The sequence below is a fragment of the Fusarium vanettenii genome, assembly GCF_000151355.1.
Source record: "Fusarium vanettenii 77-13-4 chromosome 5 genomic scaffold NECHAsca_5_chr5_3_0, whole genome shotgun sequence".
Classification (NCBI taxonomy): domain Eukaryota; kingdom Fungi; phylum Ascomycota; class Sordariomycetes; order Hypocreales; family Nectriaceae; genus Fusarium; species Fusarium vanettenii.
The window spans coordinates 2,287,254-2,308,465 of NW_003315878.1; the positions used below are offsets into that span (position 1 = coordinate 2,287,254).

The window sequence follows — 21,212 nt, forward strand, 5'->3', positions numbered from 1 at the left end:
CTGCTGCTGCTGTTGTTGTTGATGGTGGTGAAAGGATTAACTCGCAACTCAGCCGAAAGAAAAGGGGTTTTACTTCTGGGAATCTCCCATGTTCCTGCGTCACAATATTTCGAGGCATTTTGGAAGCAATGAACGAGAAATGACACTATAGACAGGAGGCAAGTGAGACGCATTAATGATATTGGTGTATCAAGTATGATCCCTGGATGTCTTCAGTCATCTATGAATTATCTCCAGCTCGGGCCATAGCATTGTGCCTCTCTCCTGATCTGCCGCAACGATACAGGATGAAGAACATCCGAAACGAGCCCCAAGTGGTGAATAGCATCGCCGTGAGACCGTATGAGTTCACGGTCAATTCGCTCGGGATCACTCGCCATCAGTTCTTTCCCTCCACGCAATTCGGAAAGTCTGTTCCATGCTTCCATGACATCAGGAGGCAGTGGCAGTTCCCATGTGCCAGCACGGAAGATCTTGAAGATGCCGTCATGACTTCTACTAAAACGAAGCAGGCACGCCTCTCCTCGCCTGCCATACCACAGCTCCATCACCTCCAAGCTGGGGAAGCGACAGGCAGCGAAAGCTGCCATCATTAGAAGCTGTTGTACTTTCGACGCGGGCGTCTGTGACTGGAGGAGCATCGAAGTCATGGAGAAGTGGGTGAGGTTTCGCCATGCTCCGTCACGTCGACGGCGACGGAGCGCCTCAAAGAAGTCGTACGCGTCGACTATGAAGGACACACATAGGCTCTGCTGGTTCTGCAATGCTGCCAGGCTAACCCCAAGAGCTCGGTTAGGAGTTCTGACAATCTCTGTATCGATAAAGCCCAGTCCAGTGAATATAGAGGGTATATCCTCATCAAAGTCCTCAAAGAAAGCAAGCCGTTTGACGTGCTTGGGTAGATGGAGCCGCCCAAGCTTAAGGAAATCTAAGTTCGTGTCAGCAATTGGTACTATCCAGTGTGCGTAGGTGTGTGCTGCGTTAAATACCTTGATCCCAAGCATCTTGTTGGAATCGAAAATCCGTTCGCCAGAATTCCAGGCTAATGGCTTCAAGCCCAGGGAGACAATTCATGAGATGCCGCAACGTCGAGTATCCAAACCTACGGCGCGTCTGCCGACGAACAAGGAGATGTTTCACAGCCGGTGCAGGCCAGTGAAACCCCGGTGGGATAATGTTGAGATTCCCAACACCACCAAAGACCTCGGTCACATCATATAGTGTTGGCTGGCGGGAGCGCCGTCCGCCGACCCAGCCGTGATTCGGATCGTCAATTGTGCAGACATCGGCGTCTCTGCCATTGTCGTCATCATCGTCGAAGGACAAGTTCTGGAACTCGTGTTGTGAATCACTGGGAGAGTGAACGCTGAGCTCCAAGGTCAACCCGCTATTTGGGTGCGATGGGTTACGTCCCTTCCAACTGTGGAGGACTCTAAACAGTTTACGGAGGGCTTCTTGGAAGATGGTTCCGTTCCTTGTATGATCTTGGCGACCAAAATTATGACACCTTAGACAGTCGTAGGGGAGAAGTTCGATACGTAACCAGAGATGTCGGATCCGCTCCGTGCGACAGGGGCTAATCTCGCCAAGTCGGGCAAGATCTCCCTGGTGAACGGTGACCTTTCGAAAGAGAATGTTTTCGAAATATTCTTGCCAATCTCGACAGACGGCGGCGCATTTGGAAAGCTGGTCGACACGGGCCACAAGGGACAGGATATCCAGCTGTATTTCCCGTGGAAGCCGATGCCACGACAGAAACGATTGTCCGGTGCTCGTCATGGTTTGTTCGATATTGTCAACAATTGCTGAGGAGGGAAGCATCAGCAACCGGGGTAAGGGCAGTGCGACTCGTTTTATATTTGGATTGAGCAAGCTTTAGCTTTATACCGAGGTTTGATATCATGTTGCTAGAAAGTTAAACCATCAAGGTTTGCAAGAAGCTCACATGGATGCAGGTACACATGATGATTCTCCGTTTTGCTTTTCAAGGACATCATGGCTGCACACCTGTGACTCGGGATGAGCAACCTTGATATTCAAAGTTCTAAGTTGCAGGACATGGAGTTGATAAGAACGTTCAACACCTTAGTCATATTGAAGTCAAAAGAGCCGCGTGAGCAAGTGAGCCAATGAGTGTTGCTCGCCATAAAAGCTTCTTCAAATCAACAAATCCGGAGACAGCGGAACAAAACAACACGCACGTATGGGAGACAAATTTTCACAGTTCAACAAAATTGCAAACAAAGTGTATTCTTATCATATGCACGAGACCAAACAATGAACCCAGGCCGCTCACATCCACTGGCCGGCGAGCCAGAATTGATACACGGCCTCTTCAATGAGACAGCCCCATCGATCATGCAGCCACACGAAGACCGAGACGCAAAACAAAACCCAGCGACCGAATGCCCATCCGTATTCCCAACAAAAACGCGTAACCAAAGCTCTAAATCATGATAAAGTCCTCATGATGTTAAGTTCTTACATGTTGATTTCCTTGAGGAACTGCTCAAGCTCCTCATCAACGAGGTTATGGATCTTCTTGGAGAACTTCTCAGCCTTGGAGCCGAACTCCTTGACCTTGCCAGAGACGACACCAATCTCCTGCTCGACGGCATCCTTGATTTGCTTGGCGGGAGAAGAAGGAGAAGCCTTGTTGACCTGGTAGCTACCAGCCTCGACGATCTTCTTGTAGTCGCTGCAGCCACCGCCGTTCCAGGCAAGCAGGTTGGGGGTGTCAGAGGGAATGTCGGACAGAGCGTTCTCGGTGGCAATGGAGATGAGGTTCTCCTTGAGCTTCTTGGGGGTGATGGAGGCCATGGCGTACTCAGAGTCCTCAGCGGGCTGGAGAGACAGGTAGTAGGCGAGGAGACCAGCAATGTGAGGAGAGGCCATGGAGGTACCAGAGATGGTGTTGATGGCGTACTTGGAGCCAATCCAGGTGGACTGAATGTTCAGGCCGGGGGCGAAGATGTCAGTGCACTTGCCGTAGTTGGAGAAGTAAGCACGGCTGTCATCGAGAGCAGAGGCACCGACAGTGACGGGCTCGGCGGCGGCGGCGGGGGAGTAGTTGCAAGCATCAGCGTTGTCGTTACCAGCAGCGACGGCGAAGTGAACACCAGTGCGGACAGCGGCATTGACAGCGGCATCGAGAGCCTGGGTCTTGCCACCACCAAGAGACATGTTGGCGACGGAGCCCTTGAAGCCCTTGCGCTTACCGTCCTTGGCCTTCTGGGCCTGCTCGAGATGGCTGGTGGCAGCGAACTCGACACCCTTGACGACGTCGGACATGGAACCAGAGCCGTTGGATCGGAGGACCTTGACGGCGTAGACATTGGCCTTCTTGGCAACACCGTACCTCTTACCGGCGACGGTACCAGAGCAGTGAGTGCCGTGACCGTTGCCATCCTCATCAGCATCGCCGGCAGGGACAGTCTTGCCCCAATGAGCGCGACCCTCAAAGTCGACGTGGTCGATGTTGGTGCCAGTGTCGACGATGTAGGCATCAACACCCTCACCACCATCGGCGGAGTAAAGGTACTTGTTGAAGGTACCAAAGTTGAGAGTATCACGGTGAGAGATACGGGCAAGGCCCCAAGGAGCCGAGGTCTCAGTCTTGCCGTCGTCGCACTTGTACTCAGAAACGGCGTCCTGGTTCTGGACGGGGATCATGGTGTGGACGAGGGTGTCTCGCTCGATGAACTCGATCTGAGTGGGCTGTTAGCTTGATGTCTGCTGAGGGATATAGTGGGCCATCAACTTACGTCGGGGTGATTCCGGACCTGCTCAATGACGGACTCGTCAAAGTGGCCGGCGTAGCCCTTGAAGCCCTTGCCAATGTTGAAGGTGTGCTTCAGACCAGCAAAGGTCTTGTCTGTGAAGGGAGTGGAGCGCTTTCGCAGCTCCAGGCGCTCCTGCTCGCCATGGCTGTGGATGTTCTGGATCCAGGTGTGATGATCAGACGCAGCAGTCTCATCAACGTGGTCCTTGAACTTGATGATGTACGAGTCCGGAATGGTCTCGGCCTCGATGGAGCTGAGGATAGGAGCGGACCTGTCATGGATGGTGCCGACGCTGAAAGAGGCAGCGTTGGCGACAGCCGCCAGGGAGAGAGTGAGGGCGGTTCTCATGATGACGAAACCGCACGAGACGAGCGGCGAAAGCTGAAGTTGGTATGCGCGCGACGCAAGGACGAGACAAGAAAGGGAGAGAAAAAAAACGAGCCGATGTCCTGTCCCTCTGTGGTGATGGATCAGGTAGAACCGGCGCAGCAAAGGTTGGGAAGGAGACGGAATACGGGTGAGGATGATGAAGGAAGAAGAAGCGATGGCGAGCAGCACCTGGGGTAGATAAGCACCACCAGCGTGCGACATCTCCAGTGTTGCCTCAGCGGGCCTGGGGCGGCCGAGGAGGGTGTGACGCATCAGTCGCTAGGGTGGTTGATATCAGCGGTGGCTGAGCGCCTAATGTGGTTTAGCTTCAGTTCTGCCGGCCAATGCGGTTGCTCAGTCGTCGCTGGGGCAATGCGATAACGGCACCTGCTGGAGCCAAGGTACTTGTGAGCTCCCATGACAGTCCGTGCAGAAGTTGAAGCTTGCACGGAGCGTAAGATGGCTGAGCCGAGTCGCGACTCAGGCACTTTGGAGAGTTGCGCATGCAACGCGAGATGCTATCTGTTGCAGTGAAAGGAAGATGCAGGACAGCAGCAAACATCAGCTCAACTCTCGGTCAAAGAGTCACTTCCGCTTGCGAGGCTGATGTCTCATCTCCACTGACATCCAGTCCGTGTTTGTCAGCCTTGGAATCAAGCCATCCATGGATCCAAGGGTACTGTATTCGTCTTCGGCACAAGGGGACCGAGCTAACAGAGCCGAGACAGCACGGCCGATACAGTGCATCATGGCTACGAGTCGCCGCATTCACTGTGCTGTGGCCTGCACCCCCAAGGTATCCTGCTCGCGCCCCACCCCGGAAAGGCAAGCTTCAACAAGGTAAGGTACCTTCCAGTTTGCGCACTGCGATGCCAGAACCAAGTGTTCCTCCAAGCAGAATGCGGGGAGCGCCCTGGCTCCGATTGGCCCCCACTGGCCTAATCCGCCTGATCCATCGAGTCAGACGACGTCCCTGGCACGTGCCTCATGTTGCAAGCCTGTGTCTCAAGCGCCGCCATCCCAAGCCAAGCAGCGCCTCAGACCCCGGCCGGTCTCGTCCATCCCAGTCCGTTCCCGGGGTTAAGGGCGTTTTTGCCTCGAAGATACGATTCCTTGGAAAGACAATCCGAGGCAGAAAAGACGTCATGATTCAGCAGGTCAAAATTGTCTTTGTTTTTCCGCATCAAAGCCTCCGGACCCGGTGGACAGGTGCAGGGTCATGCTGTGCTTGTGCTGTGCCTGGCAGCTGAGGCTGGTCTCGGCGATAGCTCCCTTAGCTCTCCACTTTGAAGCAACTCAGTAACCATGGTTATCTCGTCAGATAACGCCATCAACCGGCGCTTGTAGGTCATTCCAGGCATCGGACCAAGCGCGAGGCTGCACTCAACCACTCTTGGTTGATACGACCTGGTTTATCAGGATAGGCATTGTCCACTAGGCAGTGTCAATGGGAGATCTCGGATCGCGTAGCTGTTGATGGAAGAGCAATCCCGTGTTGAGCTCCACCATAGCTTGTCGACCCCGATTTTGATCCGAGGCAGCACCTCAACAACTTGAATGCCTTGGATACTCAGAGGAACTCACTGATGTCCATGAAGATTTATCAAGAGGAAACCACATAATTGTCTTACCATCATCGCTCGCAATAAACATGACTCTGTATCTACTCGGAATTACACCGAATGACCCGGCCTCCTGGAATCCTTCGTCCGCTTCATTCTTAGCTGTAACCTACCCTAAAGAACATCGCTTCACAACGACGTCATTGAACCACGACAACTCCAGACAGATCAACTTGATAAAATTCACATTGCATTGCAGTTGAAATAGAATCGCGACCCCTAAACTCTCCTAGCAATAACTTTCTCTACATTCCCTCCGTCTTTGTCGTCCTCTGACGGAGGGACGGAAGCTTCAGTCAGGTGTGCATGTCACCCAAGCTCCTTGAGTCGAGCTGACGCAGCTCGGACGATCCCTCCCAAATGGATGCCAGGCAGCCAAGCCTCAGGAGGGGCTCGCTTCGCCACAACACAAGCCACACCTCCAAGGCTGACCTCCGTAACGAGTTATCGAGCACAGGTAGTGCAGGCTCCAGTTGTACCAGTTGTTTCGAGACACGCTCGCTCATTGCCAGTCTCTGTGCCTGTTCTTCGACGCCCAGTGCCTCCTATCCTCCGTATCTACGAAATTTCTACTCGTCAACTCGTGGCTGTGGCGTGCGGCGATCTCCCATTCACAGCTTCATGCACCCCGCGGCCGCCCCTACAGGCCCCCAAATCTCACCTTTCGATGCCGACAGCGGATGATAACAGCCTGGACCCTTGAAGGGCTCGGGGGAGGGCGGTTTCTGGAATGAACCCGTGATTGCATTGCGACCGTTAAAATGGCCTCCATACCGAGAAGATACCGGTCTTCGACCTCGGTCTCGAACCCACCCAACACCAAGTCCTTTGAGATATTGAAGGGCCTGCTCGACGCGCTCACCCTCGACACGACCCTCCACCAAGATAACGGATTCCCGGAGATTCCGCCCCTATTAAAGAAACTACGACACATCAGCCAGCACATCACCGCGACGGCCTCATCGGTGCACCAGAACGATTTCCGCCATGCCGACGGCTACCAGCACATCCTCAACCTACTCCGTGCCTTTTCAGGCTACTACAACCCCGATAAACGAAGCGATGCGGATATGCTTGCTCTGTTTAAGCTGCTGGGAGACTCCTTGAATGTTCTCTCGGCGACCCTGCGTGGGCATGCAGGCAACCGACGATTTTTCCGATACAGAGTTGAGGGAGGCGGTTGGGAAGCACTGGAGCAGGTCATCGCCAGCATAGGCCTCGGTGGAGCAGAACCCGATGCGTGGATAAGTTGCCATGTATTTGGCAAGCTCTTATCCTTCTCCCTCGACGACGACGCTCTTGATCTCCTTTGCCAGACTATCGCCAAATCACTTCGGCCCGATGGCGATAACACACTCCCAAACGACGACGATAGCGTGGAAGAGCAGTGGGATCTGGTCTTGACCAAGTCTGTCGAGAATATCGCACCTGGAGTGCGTGAGGTTGTGAATGCCAAGACAATAATACAGCACCCTGAGATTCTTAGAGCAGTCGTCAGCTTCTGGACAGCCATTCCGCGGATGAAGGATGGCCTTGCGAATCCTGCCTCTCTGCTTGTCTTGGAGACGATTCACTGCATCATCTCCGTCTCCATATATAACCGGGCTGCAGTGCATTCGACTGGCGCCCTCTCTCAGTTTCTCCGAGTTGCCTTCAATCCTGATTCGGCACTGAGTCCCCCTGAACGGGAAAAGGTTCTGGCCATTTGCAAGATGCTCATGTTCCTAGGCGTCAACGAACCTGCTGACACCCAATTCTTACTCTCGACACCTGGTTCTGAGGCATCCGAGTTCTGCTTGCAGATGACATCCAAGCACTCAGGCCCTCCTTTCTTCCAGTTTGATCTTTCTTTACATGGTCATTCATCCCTCGAGTTATCTAGTCTCGGCCGCTCGTTTCCGCCCCAGTCAAGTGCAGGATACACTTTTACAGCCTGGATTCGGGTAGACAGCTTTGATCCTACTGCACATACAACCATCTTTGGCGTCTTCGACTCAACACAAGCATGCTTCTTGCTCATGTACCTTGAGAGAGATACCCACAACTTTATCCTTCAAACTTCCGTCACTTCCAATAAGCCTAGCGTGCGCTTCAAGACCGTTTCGTTCAAGGAGAAGCGATGGTACCATATCGCCATTGTTCATCGTCGACCAAAGACCATGACTGCTAGCAAAGCATCTCTTTACGTCAATGGCGAGTTTTCAGAACAGATTCGTTGCAACTACCCTCACATGCCACCCCTGTCCAACGGCACGAATGAGAGCTTTGCTTCCTTCAACTCGTCCCAGAACAAAACAAACCCAGTACAGGCCTTTCTTGGCACACCTAAGGATCTTTCGAACCAAGTAGGGCCTGGACTTGTCTTCTCACGCTGGTCACTTGCCTCGGCGCATCTGTTTGAGGACGTCTTGAGCGACGATTTCCTAGCGGTTCATTATGGCCTTGGGCCACGGTACCAGGGCAACTTTCAGGATAGCCTGGGAGGCTTTCAAACCTACGAGGCATCGGCCACTCTAGGCCTGCGCAATGAGATCGCGCATCCAGGAAAGGGCGAGCACTCGGACATCATCAGAGCTGTGCGCGATAAAGCTGGTTCGCTACTCCCAGAGTCCAAGATTCTGCTGAGTATCCTGCCCTCAGCCACATTCCCAGAAAACGTGCAGTTTTATGACACTGGACTCTTGCGATCGTTGCCAAGGAACTGCTCCCGCAACCTATTCCGAGCATCGAACCAAGAGGGCGCGCCTCTGGCTATCAACTGCGCGGTCCCAAGTCTCCCAGACTCACTGTTCAGAGTTCAGGGACTTCTATCTTTCCGAGGCAACCCCATCGTCGCCGTCCCTTCATACCTTGACGAGAACTTGTGGCGCCTGGCTGGGTTCACACCACTGGCTCTCAAACTCTTTGAGAGGGCCACTACCATTGAGGAGACAGTTCGGGCTGCTGAGATGCTTTTCTTCTGCATTCGCCAGAATTGGAGGAACAGTGAAGCTATCGAAAAGGATAACGGGTATGGCATCTTGGCCATGCTCATCCGTGTGAAACTGGGACATGGTGGTAGCATTGGTGATTCTGCCGTTACTCGACTCCAAGTCTCTAGTGAAGACCGCGACCGATTGGCATTCCAGCTTCTGAGCCTTATTCTTGATTTCGTCGGATACAACCACGCAGAGCCCATGGAGTCATTCATCATCAACCCGCTGGCTTACCGCATCCTCCTTATCGACCTTGACATCTGGCGCAAGTCAGCGCCGCGCATTCAAGAGCTTTACTACAAACAATTCGTTACGTTCGCTGTCAAGAGCAAATACCATGAGTTCAATAGTCGGAGGTTGATTAGGATGAGTAAGTTGCAATGCGGAAGTGGATGTACCAGGTCTAACAGATTCTAGGAATTGTCAAGAGATTGCTTGATGCGATGAAGGGTGAGGTAGTGTCGGATGATACCATTTCCCATTTCATGGGCGCCTTCGAGGTTCTTGTCACGTCAAACTTTAGCCAGGAAGTCATGAGATCTTTGTCGCTCTTCATCACATACGCCTTTCATTCACCAGCTTCATCGCTGCTACGAAGCCCGCGGCCCCTTTCGTCAATCTCCAGGTCAAGCACTCCGGCTCCTCGGCGAACTCGGACACCAACGGATGCCAGCCTGTCTGGGGCTTCGCCTGGCCTCAAGTTCCTGACTAAGAAGCAGCTGGGTGTCAAGGTCTTGAGCATGTACTCACGCATACTGTGCGACAAGGCGAACACGTCTCACATCAAGAAATTTGCCCGCACAGTTACGAACAAGGTGAGATGTCATGTCCTCTGATGCGTGGCTCTTCTAACGTTGGTAGTGGCTATTGTATCTGCTGGCAGAGGATGACCCGGAAGTTGTGGTTCATGGCTGCAAGATTCTGGCACGACTGCTCGTGACCCATGGAACAAACTACACGTCGAAGTTTGCCGGCAAGTCTGGAGGGTTTACCATCATGTCAAATCGACTGAAGCGGTTCTGGGACCTGCCGACCATCTGGCCCATCTGCTTCTGCATTCTATTTGGCTACGACGTTGCCGAGATCGACTTTGACAAGAACTTTGACTTTTTCAACCTCCTGGAAACATTTGGCAAGCGCAAGATTGTTTACCCAGAGTCTCTGTCTGTCATCACAGCAATGCTGCAGCATGGATTGAAGGATGTTACGAGATACCAAGACGATCCCGACTCTCCAGCGACGCATACCGCCCCAGCCCATACACTCAAGAAGTTTGCCTCTGCTAAGGAGTTGCGACCACGAGCGGACTCTATGGATCTTGCTACAGCCCTTGAGACTCGATGTATGTGCAGTTCTGACCTGGACTGAGCCCGACTGACATGGTTCTAGTAAACTTCTCGAAAGATAGCGAACGAGTGGCGAGCTACGCCGGGGTTCTTCATACAGTCATTCGCTTCCTATTGGATCTTCATGAGCGCTCAACCGAGTTTAGAGACTTTGCTCTGACCTCGGAATGGGTGAGACTGCTGCTAGCCGCACTCTATCCCGTTGTTGTCAGCGCCGATGGAGTGACACCAGAGACTGAGTTGAACTCGGGAGATGCTGCCCTCACTTTTGAAGGAACCGACGTCATTATTCGGCCTATTGGCGGTAGTGGTTCGCATGCCACGCCCATTGTACGAACAACGAGCGTTGACCCCATTCCTTCGCCTCAGTCCACACCCCCTAAAGGCACACCTCTCAGGAGAGCGTCGTCCTTCATCCTTCTTACAGCACACAAATCGCCCGTTGGGCCCAGTCCAGCTCGCTTGAACCCAGCAGTGCCGCCAACGAGATCGACGCCCAAGAAGAAGCCGAGCAGCGATATCTTGGATGGAATCATTGATCTGGTCGTCAACGTTTTTATGGATCAACTCCTCTCGCGCAAAGACTTCCCGGGCTTTGGTCTGTTCACCAAAGTGCCTCCGGGTTTCCGTGAGCACCAAGCATACTTTGAATCATATATTCTGAGGAATGTGATCACCCAGCTGACGAACAATGTCCAACTGAACCAGAAAGCCATCTGCGAACCAAGGATTTTGACCAATCTGTCGAGATTTTGCCTCCACATGTCGGAAGCCATCTTTGAGGGCTGGTTCATGAATGGGGCCGAGACCATGATTGACTTTATCGGCATGCTGCTGGAATTCCTACAGCGCCCTGACATTGCTACTCTCAAAAGTGTTCGCCTTTGCAGCCAGGCCGTTACTACCGTCAGGAGCTGTCTGCTCAGGATTATCCTTCTCAGGCTATCGGACCTTGACAGCCCAGATACCACTGTGGTTGAGGCCAAGCAGTTCATGGACAAGATGGCGTACTGGCAAATGTCAATTCTTGGGTGCTTCTCCTCAGAGGATGACTTTCTCAAGCTTTTCTGGTACCAGCTTTACACAAAGCTTATTGGGGACAAGATGCCCCTCCGCATTGCGGCAGCCAACTTTCTTCGCATCATCTTGGTTCAGAAGCCAGAAGAGTCTGCAGCCTTGATCCGCTCGTGCATGTCACCGGACCAGAAACAACTCTCCAAGGACTTTCAGAAACTCACTGGAGTGGATGATGAATCTTTTGTTGAGTGGGTTGATAAACATCGACCGTCCCTGGATGTCCTCTTCTTTGGCGGAATGTCTAAAACTTGGGAAGACTTTGTTAGTGCCGAGAACGCCCGCACAGCTGAGACGGCCAAAAGCCGCATCACAAAACGTAAGGAGAAGCTTAGGTTGTGGCACGTTGAGGGCATCACCAGAGACAAGGTCTTGCTCAGCCACGACATTGGCAACAGCGCCTGGATGAAGAGCATCTATAATTCCGAGTATTTCAAGTACCACCGAATCATGCAGGATCAGCAAGACGACTTGGTGTTTTTGAGTGCAGCATACAAGAAGATGGAACGAGATCTGAGGCGACCTGGTGCTGTCTTCAGCGAAGCAACACCGCCCAAGTGGAAGCTCGATCGAACTGAAGGGCGAAACCGGATGCGACTCAGGGTTCTTCCGGACTTTGCGATCAAGTCGGATGAATACCAGCCCAAGAGAAAGACAAGCGAAGTCGTGCAGACACTGCGACTTAACACGTCAGCAAGTCCGGTGCCCTCCATCTCGGCATCTGCTGTCACACCCACACGTTCCGCCCCATCAAGTGCTCTGGAAGGCAACAACGAACCTCCCCAATTCACAGACGAACCTGAGTCTACGGCCGATCAAACGGAGCAGCCCAACTCTGGCGTTGCTCCTGAAGACGACTTTGAGCTTGTCGATGACCCCAACGATCCCAACGAGGGAGATGAAGGCTTCGAAGACAAGAACCGCAAGGTCATGAGGCGGCTGGAACACGGTGACCAGGTTCAATCGGCGTACAACATTTCTCGCATCATTGGTCTTGATGCATGCGAAGGTATCCTGATCATAGGAAAGGACGCCCTCTACATGATGGACAACGTGTTTCAGTGTGCCAACGGCGACATTGTCAACGTCTGGCAAGCTCCTCCTGAAGAGCGTGACCCGTTCTCTCAGATCGTGACGGACTCAAAGACGTCAGAGAAGCGGCAGAATGCTGGCAACAAGGAGCAAGAGTCGAGACACTGGCGCTGGCACGACGTGATCAGTATCTCAAAACGACGCTTCCTGTTCCGAGATGTTGCGATCGAGGTGTTTTTCACGGATGGCCGCAGTTATCTGTTGACCACCATCAACCCGGTTGTTCGAGATGACCTATTCGTCAAGATGCTCAACAAAGCCCCCCATACGAGCGGTGCCAACACACTGCCGAATCCTGAGGATGCTTGGCGGCTGGAGTCTCTCAAGGTGGTCGACGAGTCTCCTCAAGGCTTCGGGTCCAAGTTTGGCACATTCTTCAACTCGACGCCGTGGAACCCAATCCTGAAGAGATGGCAGAGAGGCGAGATCTCCAACTTTCACTACCTCATGATGGTCAACACCATGGCTGGCAGGACTTTCAACGATCTCACCCAGTACCCAGTCTTCCCGTGGATCTTGGCAGACTATACTAGTGAGGACCTTGATCTGGAGGACCCCAACACGTTCCGTGATCTGTCCAAGCCGATGGGCGCTCAGACACCGCAGCGAGTGGGTGGCTTCGTTGAAAGCTACAATGCCCTGGCCGAGATTGGAGAGATCCCTTTCCATTACGGCACCCACTACTCTTCAGCCATGATCGTCTCATCGTACCTGATTCGATTGCCGCCTTTCGTCCAGTCCTACATCCTCCTCCAGGGAGGCAGCTTCGATCACGCTGATCGGCTCTTCCAGTCAATCCCTGAGGCATGGAAATCGGCATCCTGCAGGAACAAGGCTGACGTGAGAGAGCTCATTCCCGAGTTCTTTTGTCTGCCCGAGTTCCTGACCAACATCAATGGATATAACTTTGGCAACCGAGAGAGCAATGGCGCCAAGGTTGACCATGTCGAACTTCCTCCCTGGGCCAAGGGTGACCCAGGAATCTTCATCGCCAAGCATCGAGAGGCATTGGAGAGCCCATATGTTAGCGAGAATTTGCACAAGTGGATCGATCTCGTTTTTGGGTACAAGCAACGAGGAGAAGCTGCCGTGGAGAACCTCAACGTCTTCCATCATCTGTCGTATCGTGGAGCTACAGACCTGGACAGTATCACGGACGCAAAGGAGAGGGCTATCCTTGCTGGTGTGATTCACAACTTTGGACAGACACCGCATCAAGTGTTTATAAGGCCTCATCCCGCCCGGGAGCATGTACGATGTCCTATTCGACGACTGGACACTGGTGTATTTTCTCTTGGATGCCTCTCCAACCCACTCCTTGGTATGTATCTTGTTCCCTACCTTTCAAGACATAGCTGACTCCCAACAGAAAGCCATGAACGCGTAGCCTCTCTAATCTACGCCCCGAAGCTGGACCGCCTACTCTGCGCTTCTCCTTTCCGCCTCAACTTTCCACCCTATGACAAGTTCCTGGAATGGGGATACGCCGACAACAGCATTCGCTTCTACTTCAGCGACAACCGAAAGGTAACTCGCCACTACATCCCTGACTATGGCCGCCCCGCTAACGCACGAAAGCCGGCTGGCCTGTTTGAGAACCTCCACATTGGGCAGATCTCGTGCGCCTGCTTTGCCGACTCCAAGACCCTCATCACCGCTGGTGAGGATTGCGTCGTTTCTGTCTATGCGCTTCAGACGGCGCCGGGTAAACCAGTGGAGCTGCTGCCAAGATCGAGTCTCTTTGGACACAAGTCGCCCGTCACTACGATTGCGGTAAGCAAGGCGTTCAGTACCTTCCTGACGGTCTCTGCGGATGGGCAAGCATTCCTGTGGGATCTCAACCGTCTCTCGTTTATTCGAAAACTGCCGTTGGTGCGTCCTGTCGAGTGTGCCCGCATCAACGACATCTCTGGCGAGATTCTTCTCTGCTCTGGACCGAACGTGCTCCTGTACACCCTCAACGGTACACTCCTTCTAGAGCAAAACGTTTGCTTCGATCAAGACGACTACATTCACTCATGTGCTTTCTACGAAGGCGCTGGGAATGAGTGGCTCGACAACTACCTCGTCTTCACAGGACACAAGCGAGGCCGTGTCAATGTGTGGCGCCGCAGCATTGTCGGTAGTCGATGGACGCTGGAGCTTCTGAGAAAGCTTGATCATGTGGACTATAAGAACGACAAGGGAGCAAACACGGAGGCGGGCGTGACGTGTATTACTCCCATGCCGACGTGTGTATACACAGGTGATGATGATGGCCGAGTTGTAAGTATACCCTCTCCCCTGCGCGTCTCAAAGACTAATAACTCCTAGTATGAGTGGAACTTTATGAGTCGGGATAGATAGAGTCTGGCCCTCCCTAGTCGAACATCAGTGCGGATCAATCGCCGCAAAAGCTCATTGTAGCAAACACGACTGATGGATATCTTTGTCTTGTTCTTCCTTTTTCACATTGCCGGCGGCGTTTCCCCCGGTTTCTTGCAACCCCCTCCCAGCATGTTAGACATGGAAACCTCGCGCAAGTGGGCGCATATGAATAGCGAAATTCCCTGGGCACGAAAGAAAAAAAAAAACTTTGTAGCAAACGTGGTGAAAATCGAATTGGAGCGTCAATTGTTGGATGGGACCTAGGGTTGGTCCTCTCCATATCCTCTATGGTTCCTCCGCGCTGTCTCAAACGCCGTAGTTTGTACAATGTTGTGTCTCTCTCCTCCCTTCGAGCGTCATGTTTCCTCCTTCTCTTTCGTCGATTCGGTAGGATTACTCGTCGTCGTAGCCGGTAAGCTGTTTCCGAGGACCAGAGGGAACTGTTTGGCCTCGGTTAGTAGAGTCCATGGTACCGTTAAGAGAGAGGGCCAACGCACTGGGGTAGGTGACGGGAACCGGAGGCACATCAATGTCGCCAAAGTAGTATCGGATCGGAGGCACGATGGGCATGGAGATGGGACCGGCGGCGCCGATAATGACGGACCAGAAGAGGGCGGGACGCTCGCGGGCTGCCCAGCGGCAGTACTTGAGGGGGGTCGACCAGAAGAGGGGAGCGGCAGACATGATGGGCGACTAGACGGTCAAGGGTCAGCGACGTTGGAGGTGACAGAGAGGGGCCGTTCGTACTCAATTGACGTGAGGTTATTGCTACCGACTGGTGATGAGGATCATGGAGGAGGGTCGCTCGATTGGGCTCGGTCCAATCGCAGGAGCGGAAAAACCAAGCCGCGGGTGTCGGATTATTTTGGAGCTGGGGAGAGATGCCAAGAAGTGGAGGGCTAAGCCTGATGAGGATATAAAACGGCTCGAGTGTAGGTGCATGCGCTCGTGAAATGGCTCTCTACGGGCAATCCTGTTGCAAAATGATATCAAAAATACATCCAGAGTATATATATGACATATTATTGCAAGTACACGGCGTTTTGGAGTGTTTAAACTCTTCAATGCCTCAAAATCACCGACAATCAACATTTCAACTTCAAAAGAACTACCCCAATAAGACTAGCGCCGCGTCACCCCCCACTGTTAGAGCTCACCAAGGCTACGTATCCCTAAACGCAAGCTCACTTGCATTGGAAGCTCCCCCGAAAGCGCAAGCTGTCCACGTCCGCTCTCAACCTTGTCGCGTCTTTTGCACCAAGAGAGAGACGAGGACGAAAAATTAATCAAGACAACTCTTCATCAAGATGCGGTCGCTTTTGAGCCTCGTGCTCCTTTTGTTCGCGGCCCTGGTTTCGGCCGCGGGCACGGCTGGTAATCGACTGCTGGTCGTGTTGGACGCCGTCGAGGAGAAGGAGGCGTATTCCACCTTTTTTGCCGACCTCAATGGTACACCGTCCCATTCGATCACCTCTCATGTCTTTTGCTGACTGGCGCAGAGCGAGGATATCAGATTACATACGAGTCTCCCAAGAACAGCGCTCTGAGCTTGTTCCGTCTCGGCGAGAGGAACTATGATCACCTCGTCTTCCTCCCCACCAAGGTCAAGGGTTCGTGATGATATCTTGGTTGCTGATGAAATGAATATGCTGACTTGGGCGCAGGTCTCGGCCCCAACTTGACCCCCAATATCATCCTCGACTTTATCAACGCTGGTGGAAACATCCTCCTGACCATGTCCTCGACCCATGCCGTCCCTACATCTCTCGTCTCCGTCCTCGCCGAGCTCGACATTGCGCTGCCTGTTGAGCGCACCGGCAAGATTGTCGACCACTTCAACTTTGACACCATCTCGGCTGCCGAGTCTCACGATGTCCTCGTCCTGGACGCTCCCCGAAATGTCCGACCTGGTCTGAAGGACTACTTTGAGATTCCCGGCGCCCTGCTTGCTGTTTCCAACGCTGTTGGCCACACTCTGGGTTCTGGACCTCTCCTTACACCCATCCTCCGCGCCCCTCCCACCGCGTACAGCTACAACCCCAAGGAGCAAGCCGAGACTGTTGACCCTGATGAGCTGTTCGCTGCTGGCAAGCAGCTTGCGCTGGTCTCGACCATGCAGGCTCGCAACTCGGCGCGCTTCACCATCATTGGTTCCGCCGAGATGCTCCAGGACAAGACCTTTGACACCAAGGTCTCCCGAAAGGGCGGCAAGGCTCTGTACCCCAGCAACCGCGAGTTCATCACCAGCTTGGCGGGTTGGACCTTCAAGGAGCTTGGTGTGTTGCGAGTCAACAAGATTGAGCACCACCTCGTGGGCGACAACGAGACCAACCCTGAAATCTACCGAATCAAGAACGATGTGGTATGTTGAATGGAATTGACTGATATCTGAACTCATGGCTAACGTTCAACAGACCTACAGTATCTCCATCTCCGAGTATGCTTGGCGCAGCTGGATGCCCTTCGAGCTTCCCCCTGGCGACTCTCTCCAGCTCGAGTTCTCCATGCTGTCTCCCTTCCACCGCCTGGACCTTAAGGCTACGCATGTCGATGACCACGCCACCGTCTTCAGCACCAACTTTACTCTGCCCGACCAGCACGGCATCTTCAACTTCAAGGTCAACTACAAGCGACCCTTCCTGACCAACGTCGAGGAGAAGAACACAGTCAGCGTGCGACACATGGCCCACGACGAGTGGCCACGCAGCTACGTCATCTCGGGCGCCTGGCCCTGGTTGACGGGTATTGGAGCCACCGTCACTGGCTTCCTGGCGTTCAGCATCATCTGGGTGTACAGCCAGCCCGTGGCCACTTTGGAAAAGGGCAAGAAGACGCAATAGATGGAGCAGTGAATAGGAGAAGGGAATGCAATGTACAATGTTTTTCTTATTATAGCAACACCATGATCAGGAGTCGTGGGTTAGTTGCGTGTGTAGAGTAGGAACAAAAATGGGATGAATATAGAATGCATTTGTCGACTACGGACTTTATCGTATTTATCAAACAGCTACCAATGTGTCAACGAGTGTTCACAGGCCAAGATGCGCACAAGAAGTTTCAGCTATCAAAGACATGCACACTATGAAATGTCGAGATACAACCATGATGCCCTCAGATTAGCTCTCTTGGGTTCTCACTGACAACGCGCGGCTGTGGACAGTGAATGACCCTCGACATGTAAAAACATGTACGCCGCTGCTGCCTGCAAATTTGGCTTTTTGGTCGTTCAATCATCACCGGGCAAAATAGTTTGTATCTCGACTTTCACCATCCTGTCTTCCCACTCTCGCACCTCTTCCCTACCGCAAAAGCAGGACAAGCCTGCTCCGATTGAAAACTATGGTACAAATCATGTGCGTCTCCGCAAGCCCAGAACGGGTATCGCGTGTGAGAACAGCTTCTTGGTGAAGAATGTCGGTCATTGCGGCTATGGAAAAGTCCTGTTTGGGTGAGTGAAGAGGTGTGAAAGGAGAAGAAGGGGGGAGAAAGTTGGAGGAAGGCTTGCTCAGATCTCTGTTCTTGAATTTGGGTCATGTATCATTTCGCGAGTGGTTCTTTGAGAAGATCCGACCAAGCGAAAGATATACCAAGCTCTTGTGAACGTTTTCATCACTGCAGCCGCTGGCGGTATCGCAAAGCGATAGAGTCAGCTCGGGTCGATGGTTGGTGGCCATGCCCGGAGGAAGAGTGCAGCGAAGGGAAGGGGAGGTGATGCGTGGAGGGGTGGGCGTTGCAATGCCTGTAGGCATCGAGAGTGCTGACAATTGGGGATTCGACTGTGTGATGCCCGAGTGAGTGTGCGCGAGCGGGCGGATGAAGTCAGGAGAGGAGGGAGTGAAGTGGTTGTCGGAAGTCGTCGCCTTTGCTGGTCGTGAAGAGAAGAAAAGAAGGCGAGAATTCGATCGGAGAAGCTGGCTTTTGTAGGCGAAAAGAACGTGCACGCAATCAGTAAATTTCGGGTGAATAAAAACAGGTTCTATTGTTGACTGCAAACGACTGTGATTCATGGTCCAAAAGAGGCAGAAAAAAAAAGTGAGGTTGAAGGTCAGTGAATCACAGTCAAAAGTCGCGTTTGGTCGCGTAGGTTTGGGATAAGGCTGACGGTGCCAAGCTGTGGCTGCTCAATTGTGGCTGAGCGCCACTTTTTGCTGAGCTTCTGAGACCTGGACCCTCTTCAGTCCAACGAGGCTGGGAAAACTTGGGCGCGACAACATCTGGCTTGCTGTCACTTGAAGCCGTACTCTGTCAATCTCTATTACTCGCCCAGCGTAACCGTCAATATGGTAGGTTCTACTGAAATTCGAGGTGTATGTATCTGACTAACTCTTCCAGGCTCGAAACTCGGAAAAAGCGCAGTCGATGCTGTTTCGCTTCCGCGAAGCCCAAGCAGCAGACCTAGGCATCATCGACGCCGGCCGCACCCGCCGTCCCAAGCTCATCACCGAAGTCGAGGCCATCCCAGCATGCGAGAAGTGGCGCGGCCAGGTCCTTAAGGAGATCTCGCGTAAGATGTCGCGCATCCAGGACCCCATCCTCAGCGACTACCAGATCCGCGACCTCAACGACGAGATCAACAAGCTCATGCGCGAGAAGCACATGTGGGAGGTGCAGATACGCAATTTAGGAGGGCCGAATTACATGCGCGGTGGAGGAAAGATATACGACGAGCAGGGTAGGGAGATACCTGGTGGTGGCAAGGGATACAAGTACTTTGGCCGCGCAAGAGAACTCCCAGGCGTCAAGGAACTATTCGAAGCAGCACGTACTAAAGGACAAGACGAGAAGCCTCTAGAGGAGAGGAGCGAGCTGCGACGCAACGTGGACGCGGCCTACTACGGATACGCACCTGATGAGGAGGACGATGAGATGTTGGCGTACGAGGCTGAGAAGGAGAGGCAGGCTGTGGAGCACATGCTCGAGACGGGGAGCCGAGACGTGCCTGATGGGTGGGAGCCTCTGCCGGGTGACGGAGGGGATGGGGTGACGTGGGAGTTGCCGACGTTGGAGGAAGTACAGGAGGAGTTGATTGATCGGAGGAGAAGGAAGTTGCTTGATCAGCTGTGAGTGTGAAGCTGGGTGGGCAACTCTGAAGACAAAGAGTTGACTGTTGGGGTTTTGGTTGAACGGCCTTCAACTGGCCTATTCTATCTATGGTGGATGTTTGACGGGGAAGTTTATAGTCACGATTTGGCGTTTCGGACGGTAACACTACTACTGTATGTATTCAAGGCGTAACGGTTTCACGGGATCGGACTGGTAGTTCAAAAAACAATGGTGGAGGTTACATTACGTAGTTAAGGGGGGTTCGTAAAGAAGATATCCGAGATGTCGACAAACTTGACGATACTAATTATGGCCACCAAATATTCGCTCCTCGCAAGGCTAACGACCCTGGGCATAGTACGGTGAGTATAGGCCAGGACGACGCCCGCGTTCCCCGGGCTGTCAATTGCATGAACGGACAAGTCCGGCAGGGGTCATAGATCGAATTGATGATGGGTACGGAGTAAATTAATTAACTAGGTATTAGAGACCGTTTATGTTTCGTTTCATGAACTCCTTAGAGGGAAGACTACTGACAAAAACTAACCGACATGCTGATCTGTCTCTAACTCTGCAAGTTTTCTCTTTTTTTACTCTCATCGGCAGAAAAAGGGTCCCCATGCCGTGTTTCAGGGTCGCCTACGAGGGGAAAGAGTTTCAGCTCGGGGGTGACGATCGTTATAGCCCCTTGGGAACGGGAGCAGAAGAAAGGGAAAAAGCAGAGGAGAGAGATGCATGTTTGGGCCCCTGTCGGCCGCGTTGGGCGCTGGACCCCTGAGGACAGCTTCCCGTTTTGGATGGGTCTAGAGGGGGGGGGGGGGGGGGGGGGGCATCTGACGTCTCAGGCATTGTCTTTTGTCTTTCAATGTCTTGAGCCTTTGAGATGAGTTTGCAATGATTGATCTGTGAGAGTTATATTGTTGTGCAGTGTTGTGTGAGTTGAATGGCTTCACGTAAAAAGCCGACCTGCAAGACGGTATTTCTTTAACCCACAGAATTCCCATCCCATGATAATCCACCATGCAGAGTCAAGGCATTTGCATTGGCGTAGCGACAAGGGTATAACGTGGACGCCGCCGGTTCAATTTCTCTCATCCAATCTAACCCCCAAGATCGTCACTTGATGTCTTGGCCTTTTCGGGCGGGAAGGGGAAAAGAATGGGACCTCACTCCATAGAATGGACCTTAGAATGGGGACCTCCGTCTCTTCTTTTCCCTCTCATGCATCGTCATCCTTCGTGTGGTCTTCTTTCAACTTTTTTCGAGGCGCAGTGCACCCATCTCACTCCTTTCAGTCTCACGCACGAAATTCCCAAGATAGAAGAGCGGGCTTTGTTGGACTGTCTGTGGCAGTGTCTTTTTTCTCCTTCTTGGGAAACTACCTGTCTCTATCCATTTGTCTGTCTCTACTTGAACAAGCTTGGGCTCTCTCTTTGCTTCTTTTTTGCAAATTCCTCTGCTTTGGCCTCTTTTACGACCCCGCGACGGCGCCATTTCGAGCCCCTGAATTGTGAACCTGGTCTAGTTCAGCCTCAGCTCCAT

At 52.8% G+C, this 21,212-nt stretch overlaps 7 protein-coding genes across 7 annotated transcripts; 3 read left to right on the top strand and 4 right to left on the bottom strand.

The window, feature by feature from the left end:
- Positions 1-227: 227 nt before the first annotated feature.
- On the bottom strand, positions 228-590 carry NECHADRAFT_40743 (uncharacterized protein; the record flags this gene model as incomplete). Its single annotated transcript, XM_003051383.1, has 1 exon — positions 228-590. One exon carries the CDS (start codon positions 588-590, stop codon positions 228-230), a length of 363 nt encoding a protein of 120 aa, XP_003051429.1.
- A 391-nt stretch (positions 591-981) lies between these two features.
- Positions 982-1,779, bottom strand: NECHADRAFT_40508 (uncharacterized protein; the record flags this gene model as incomplete). The annotated part of the gene is made up of 1 exon (XM_003051384.1): positions 982-1,779. The coding sequence occupies one exon, from the start codon at positions 1,777-1,779 to the stop codon at positions 982-984; it is 798 nt and encodes a 265-aa protein (XP_003051430.1).
- Positions 1,780-2,219: 440 nt separating this feature from the next.
- On the bottom strand, positions 2,220-4,298 carry NECHADRAFT_61473 (uncharacterized protein). Its single transcript, XM_003051385.1, has 2 exons — positions 3,765-4,298; positions 2,220-3,708 (listed from the first exon to the last, which is right to left on the bottom strand). Exons 1-2 carry the CDS (start codon positions 4,128-4,130, stop codon positions 2,482-2,484), a joined length of 1,593 nt encoding a protein of 530 aa, XP_003051431.1. The 5' UTR covers positions 4,131-4,298; the 3' UTR covers positions 2,220-2,481.
- A 2,236-nt stretch (positions 4,299-6,534) lies between these two features.
- NECHADRAFT_80868 (uncharacterized protein) lies at positions 6,535-14,623 on the top strand (the record flags this gene model as incomplete). The annotated part of the gene is made up of 6 exons (XM_003050970.1): positions 6,535-9,118; positions 9,166-9,563; positions 9,610-10,090; positions 10,138-13,581; positions 13,630-14,525; positions 14,603-14,623. 6 exons carry the CDS (start codon positions 6,535-6,537, stop codon positions 14,621-14,623), a joined length of 7,824 nt encoding a protein of 2,607 aa, XP_003051016.1.
- A 228-nt stretch (positions 14,624-14,851) lies between these two features.
- NECHADRAFT_102689 (uncharacterized protein) lies at positions 14,852-15,384 on the bottom strand. Its single transcript, XM_003051386.1, has 3 exons — positions 15,375-15,384; positions 15,125-15,320; positions 14,852-15,067 (listed from the first exon to the last, which is right to left on the bottom strand). The coding sequence occupies exons 2-3, from the start codon at positions 15,309-15,311 to the stop codon at positions 15,021-15,023; spliced, it is 234 nt and encodes a 77-aa protein (XP_003051432.1). The 5' UTR covers positions 15,312-15,320; positions 15,375-15,384; the 3' UTR covers positions 14,852-15,020.
- Positions 15,385-15,874: 490 nt separating this feature from the next.
- Positions 15,875-17,607, top strand: NECHADRAFT_61480 (uncharacterized protein). The gene is made up of 4 exons (XM_003050971.1): positions 15,875-16,076; positions 16,127-16,237; positions 16,292-16,989; positions 17,042-17,607. Exons 1-4 carry the CDS (start codon positions 15,935-15,937, stop codon positions 17,465-17,467), a joined length of 1,377 nt encoding a protein of 458 aa, XP_003051017.1. The 5' UTR covers positions 15,875-15,934; the 3' UTR covers positions 17,468-17,607.
- Positions 17,608-18,907: 1,300 nt separating this feature from the next.
- NECHADRAFT_80870 (uncharacterized protein) lies at positions 18,908-19,887 on the top strand (the record flags this gene model as incomplete). The annotated part of the gene is made up of 3 exons (XM_003050972.1): positions 18,908-18,910; positions 18,960-19,687; positions 19,857-19,887. The coding sequence occupies 3 exons, from the start codon at positions 18,908-18,910 to the stop codon at positions 19,885-19,887; spliced, it is 762 nt and encodes a 253-aa protein (XP_003051018.1).
- Positions 19,888-21,212: the final 1,325 nt, after the last annotated feature.

Excerpts from the sequence above, each read along its gene's own strand:
- NECHADRAFT_61473 (XM_003051385.1), bottom strand. The coding sequence starts at position 4,130 with ATGAGAACCGCCCTCACTCTCTCCCTGGCGGCTGTCGCCAACGCTGCC. Across the intron at positions 3,709-3,764 it reads AGGTCCGGAATCACCCCGAC|ATCGAGTTCATCGAGCGAGA; the intron begins GTAAGTTGATGG and ends CAGCCCACTCAG.
- NECHADRAFT_102689 (XM_003051386.1), bottom strand. The coding sequence starts at position 15,311 with ATGTCTGCCGCTCCCCTCTTCTGGTCGACCCCCCTCAAGTACTGCCGC. Across the intron at positions 15,068-15,124 it reads GGTTCCCGTCACCTACCCCA|TTCCCTCTGGTCCTCGGAAA; the intron begins GTGCGTTGGCCC and ends GAGGCCAAACAG.
- NECHADRAFT_61480 (XM_003050971.1), top strand. The coding sequence starts at position 15,935 with ATGCGGTCGCTTTTGAGCCTCGTGCTCCTTTTGTTCGCGGCCCTGGTT. Across the intron at positions 16,077-16,126 it reads CTTTTTTGCCGACCTCAATG|AGCGAGGATATCAGATTACA; the intron begins GTACACCGTCCC and ends TGACTGGCGCAG. Across the intron at positions 16,238-16,291 it reads CCTCCCCACCAAGGTCAAGG|GTCTCGGCCCCAACTTGACC; the intron begins GTTCGTGATGAT and ends ACTTGGGCGCAG.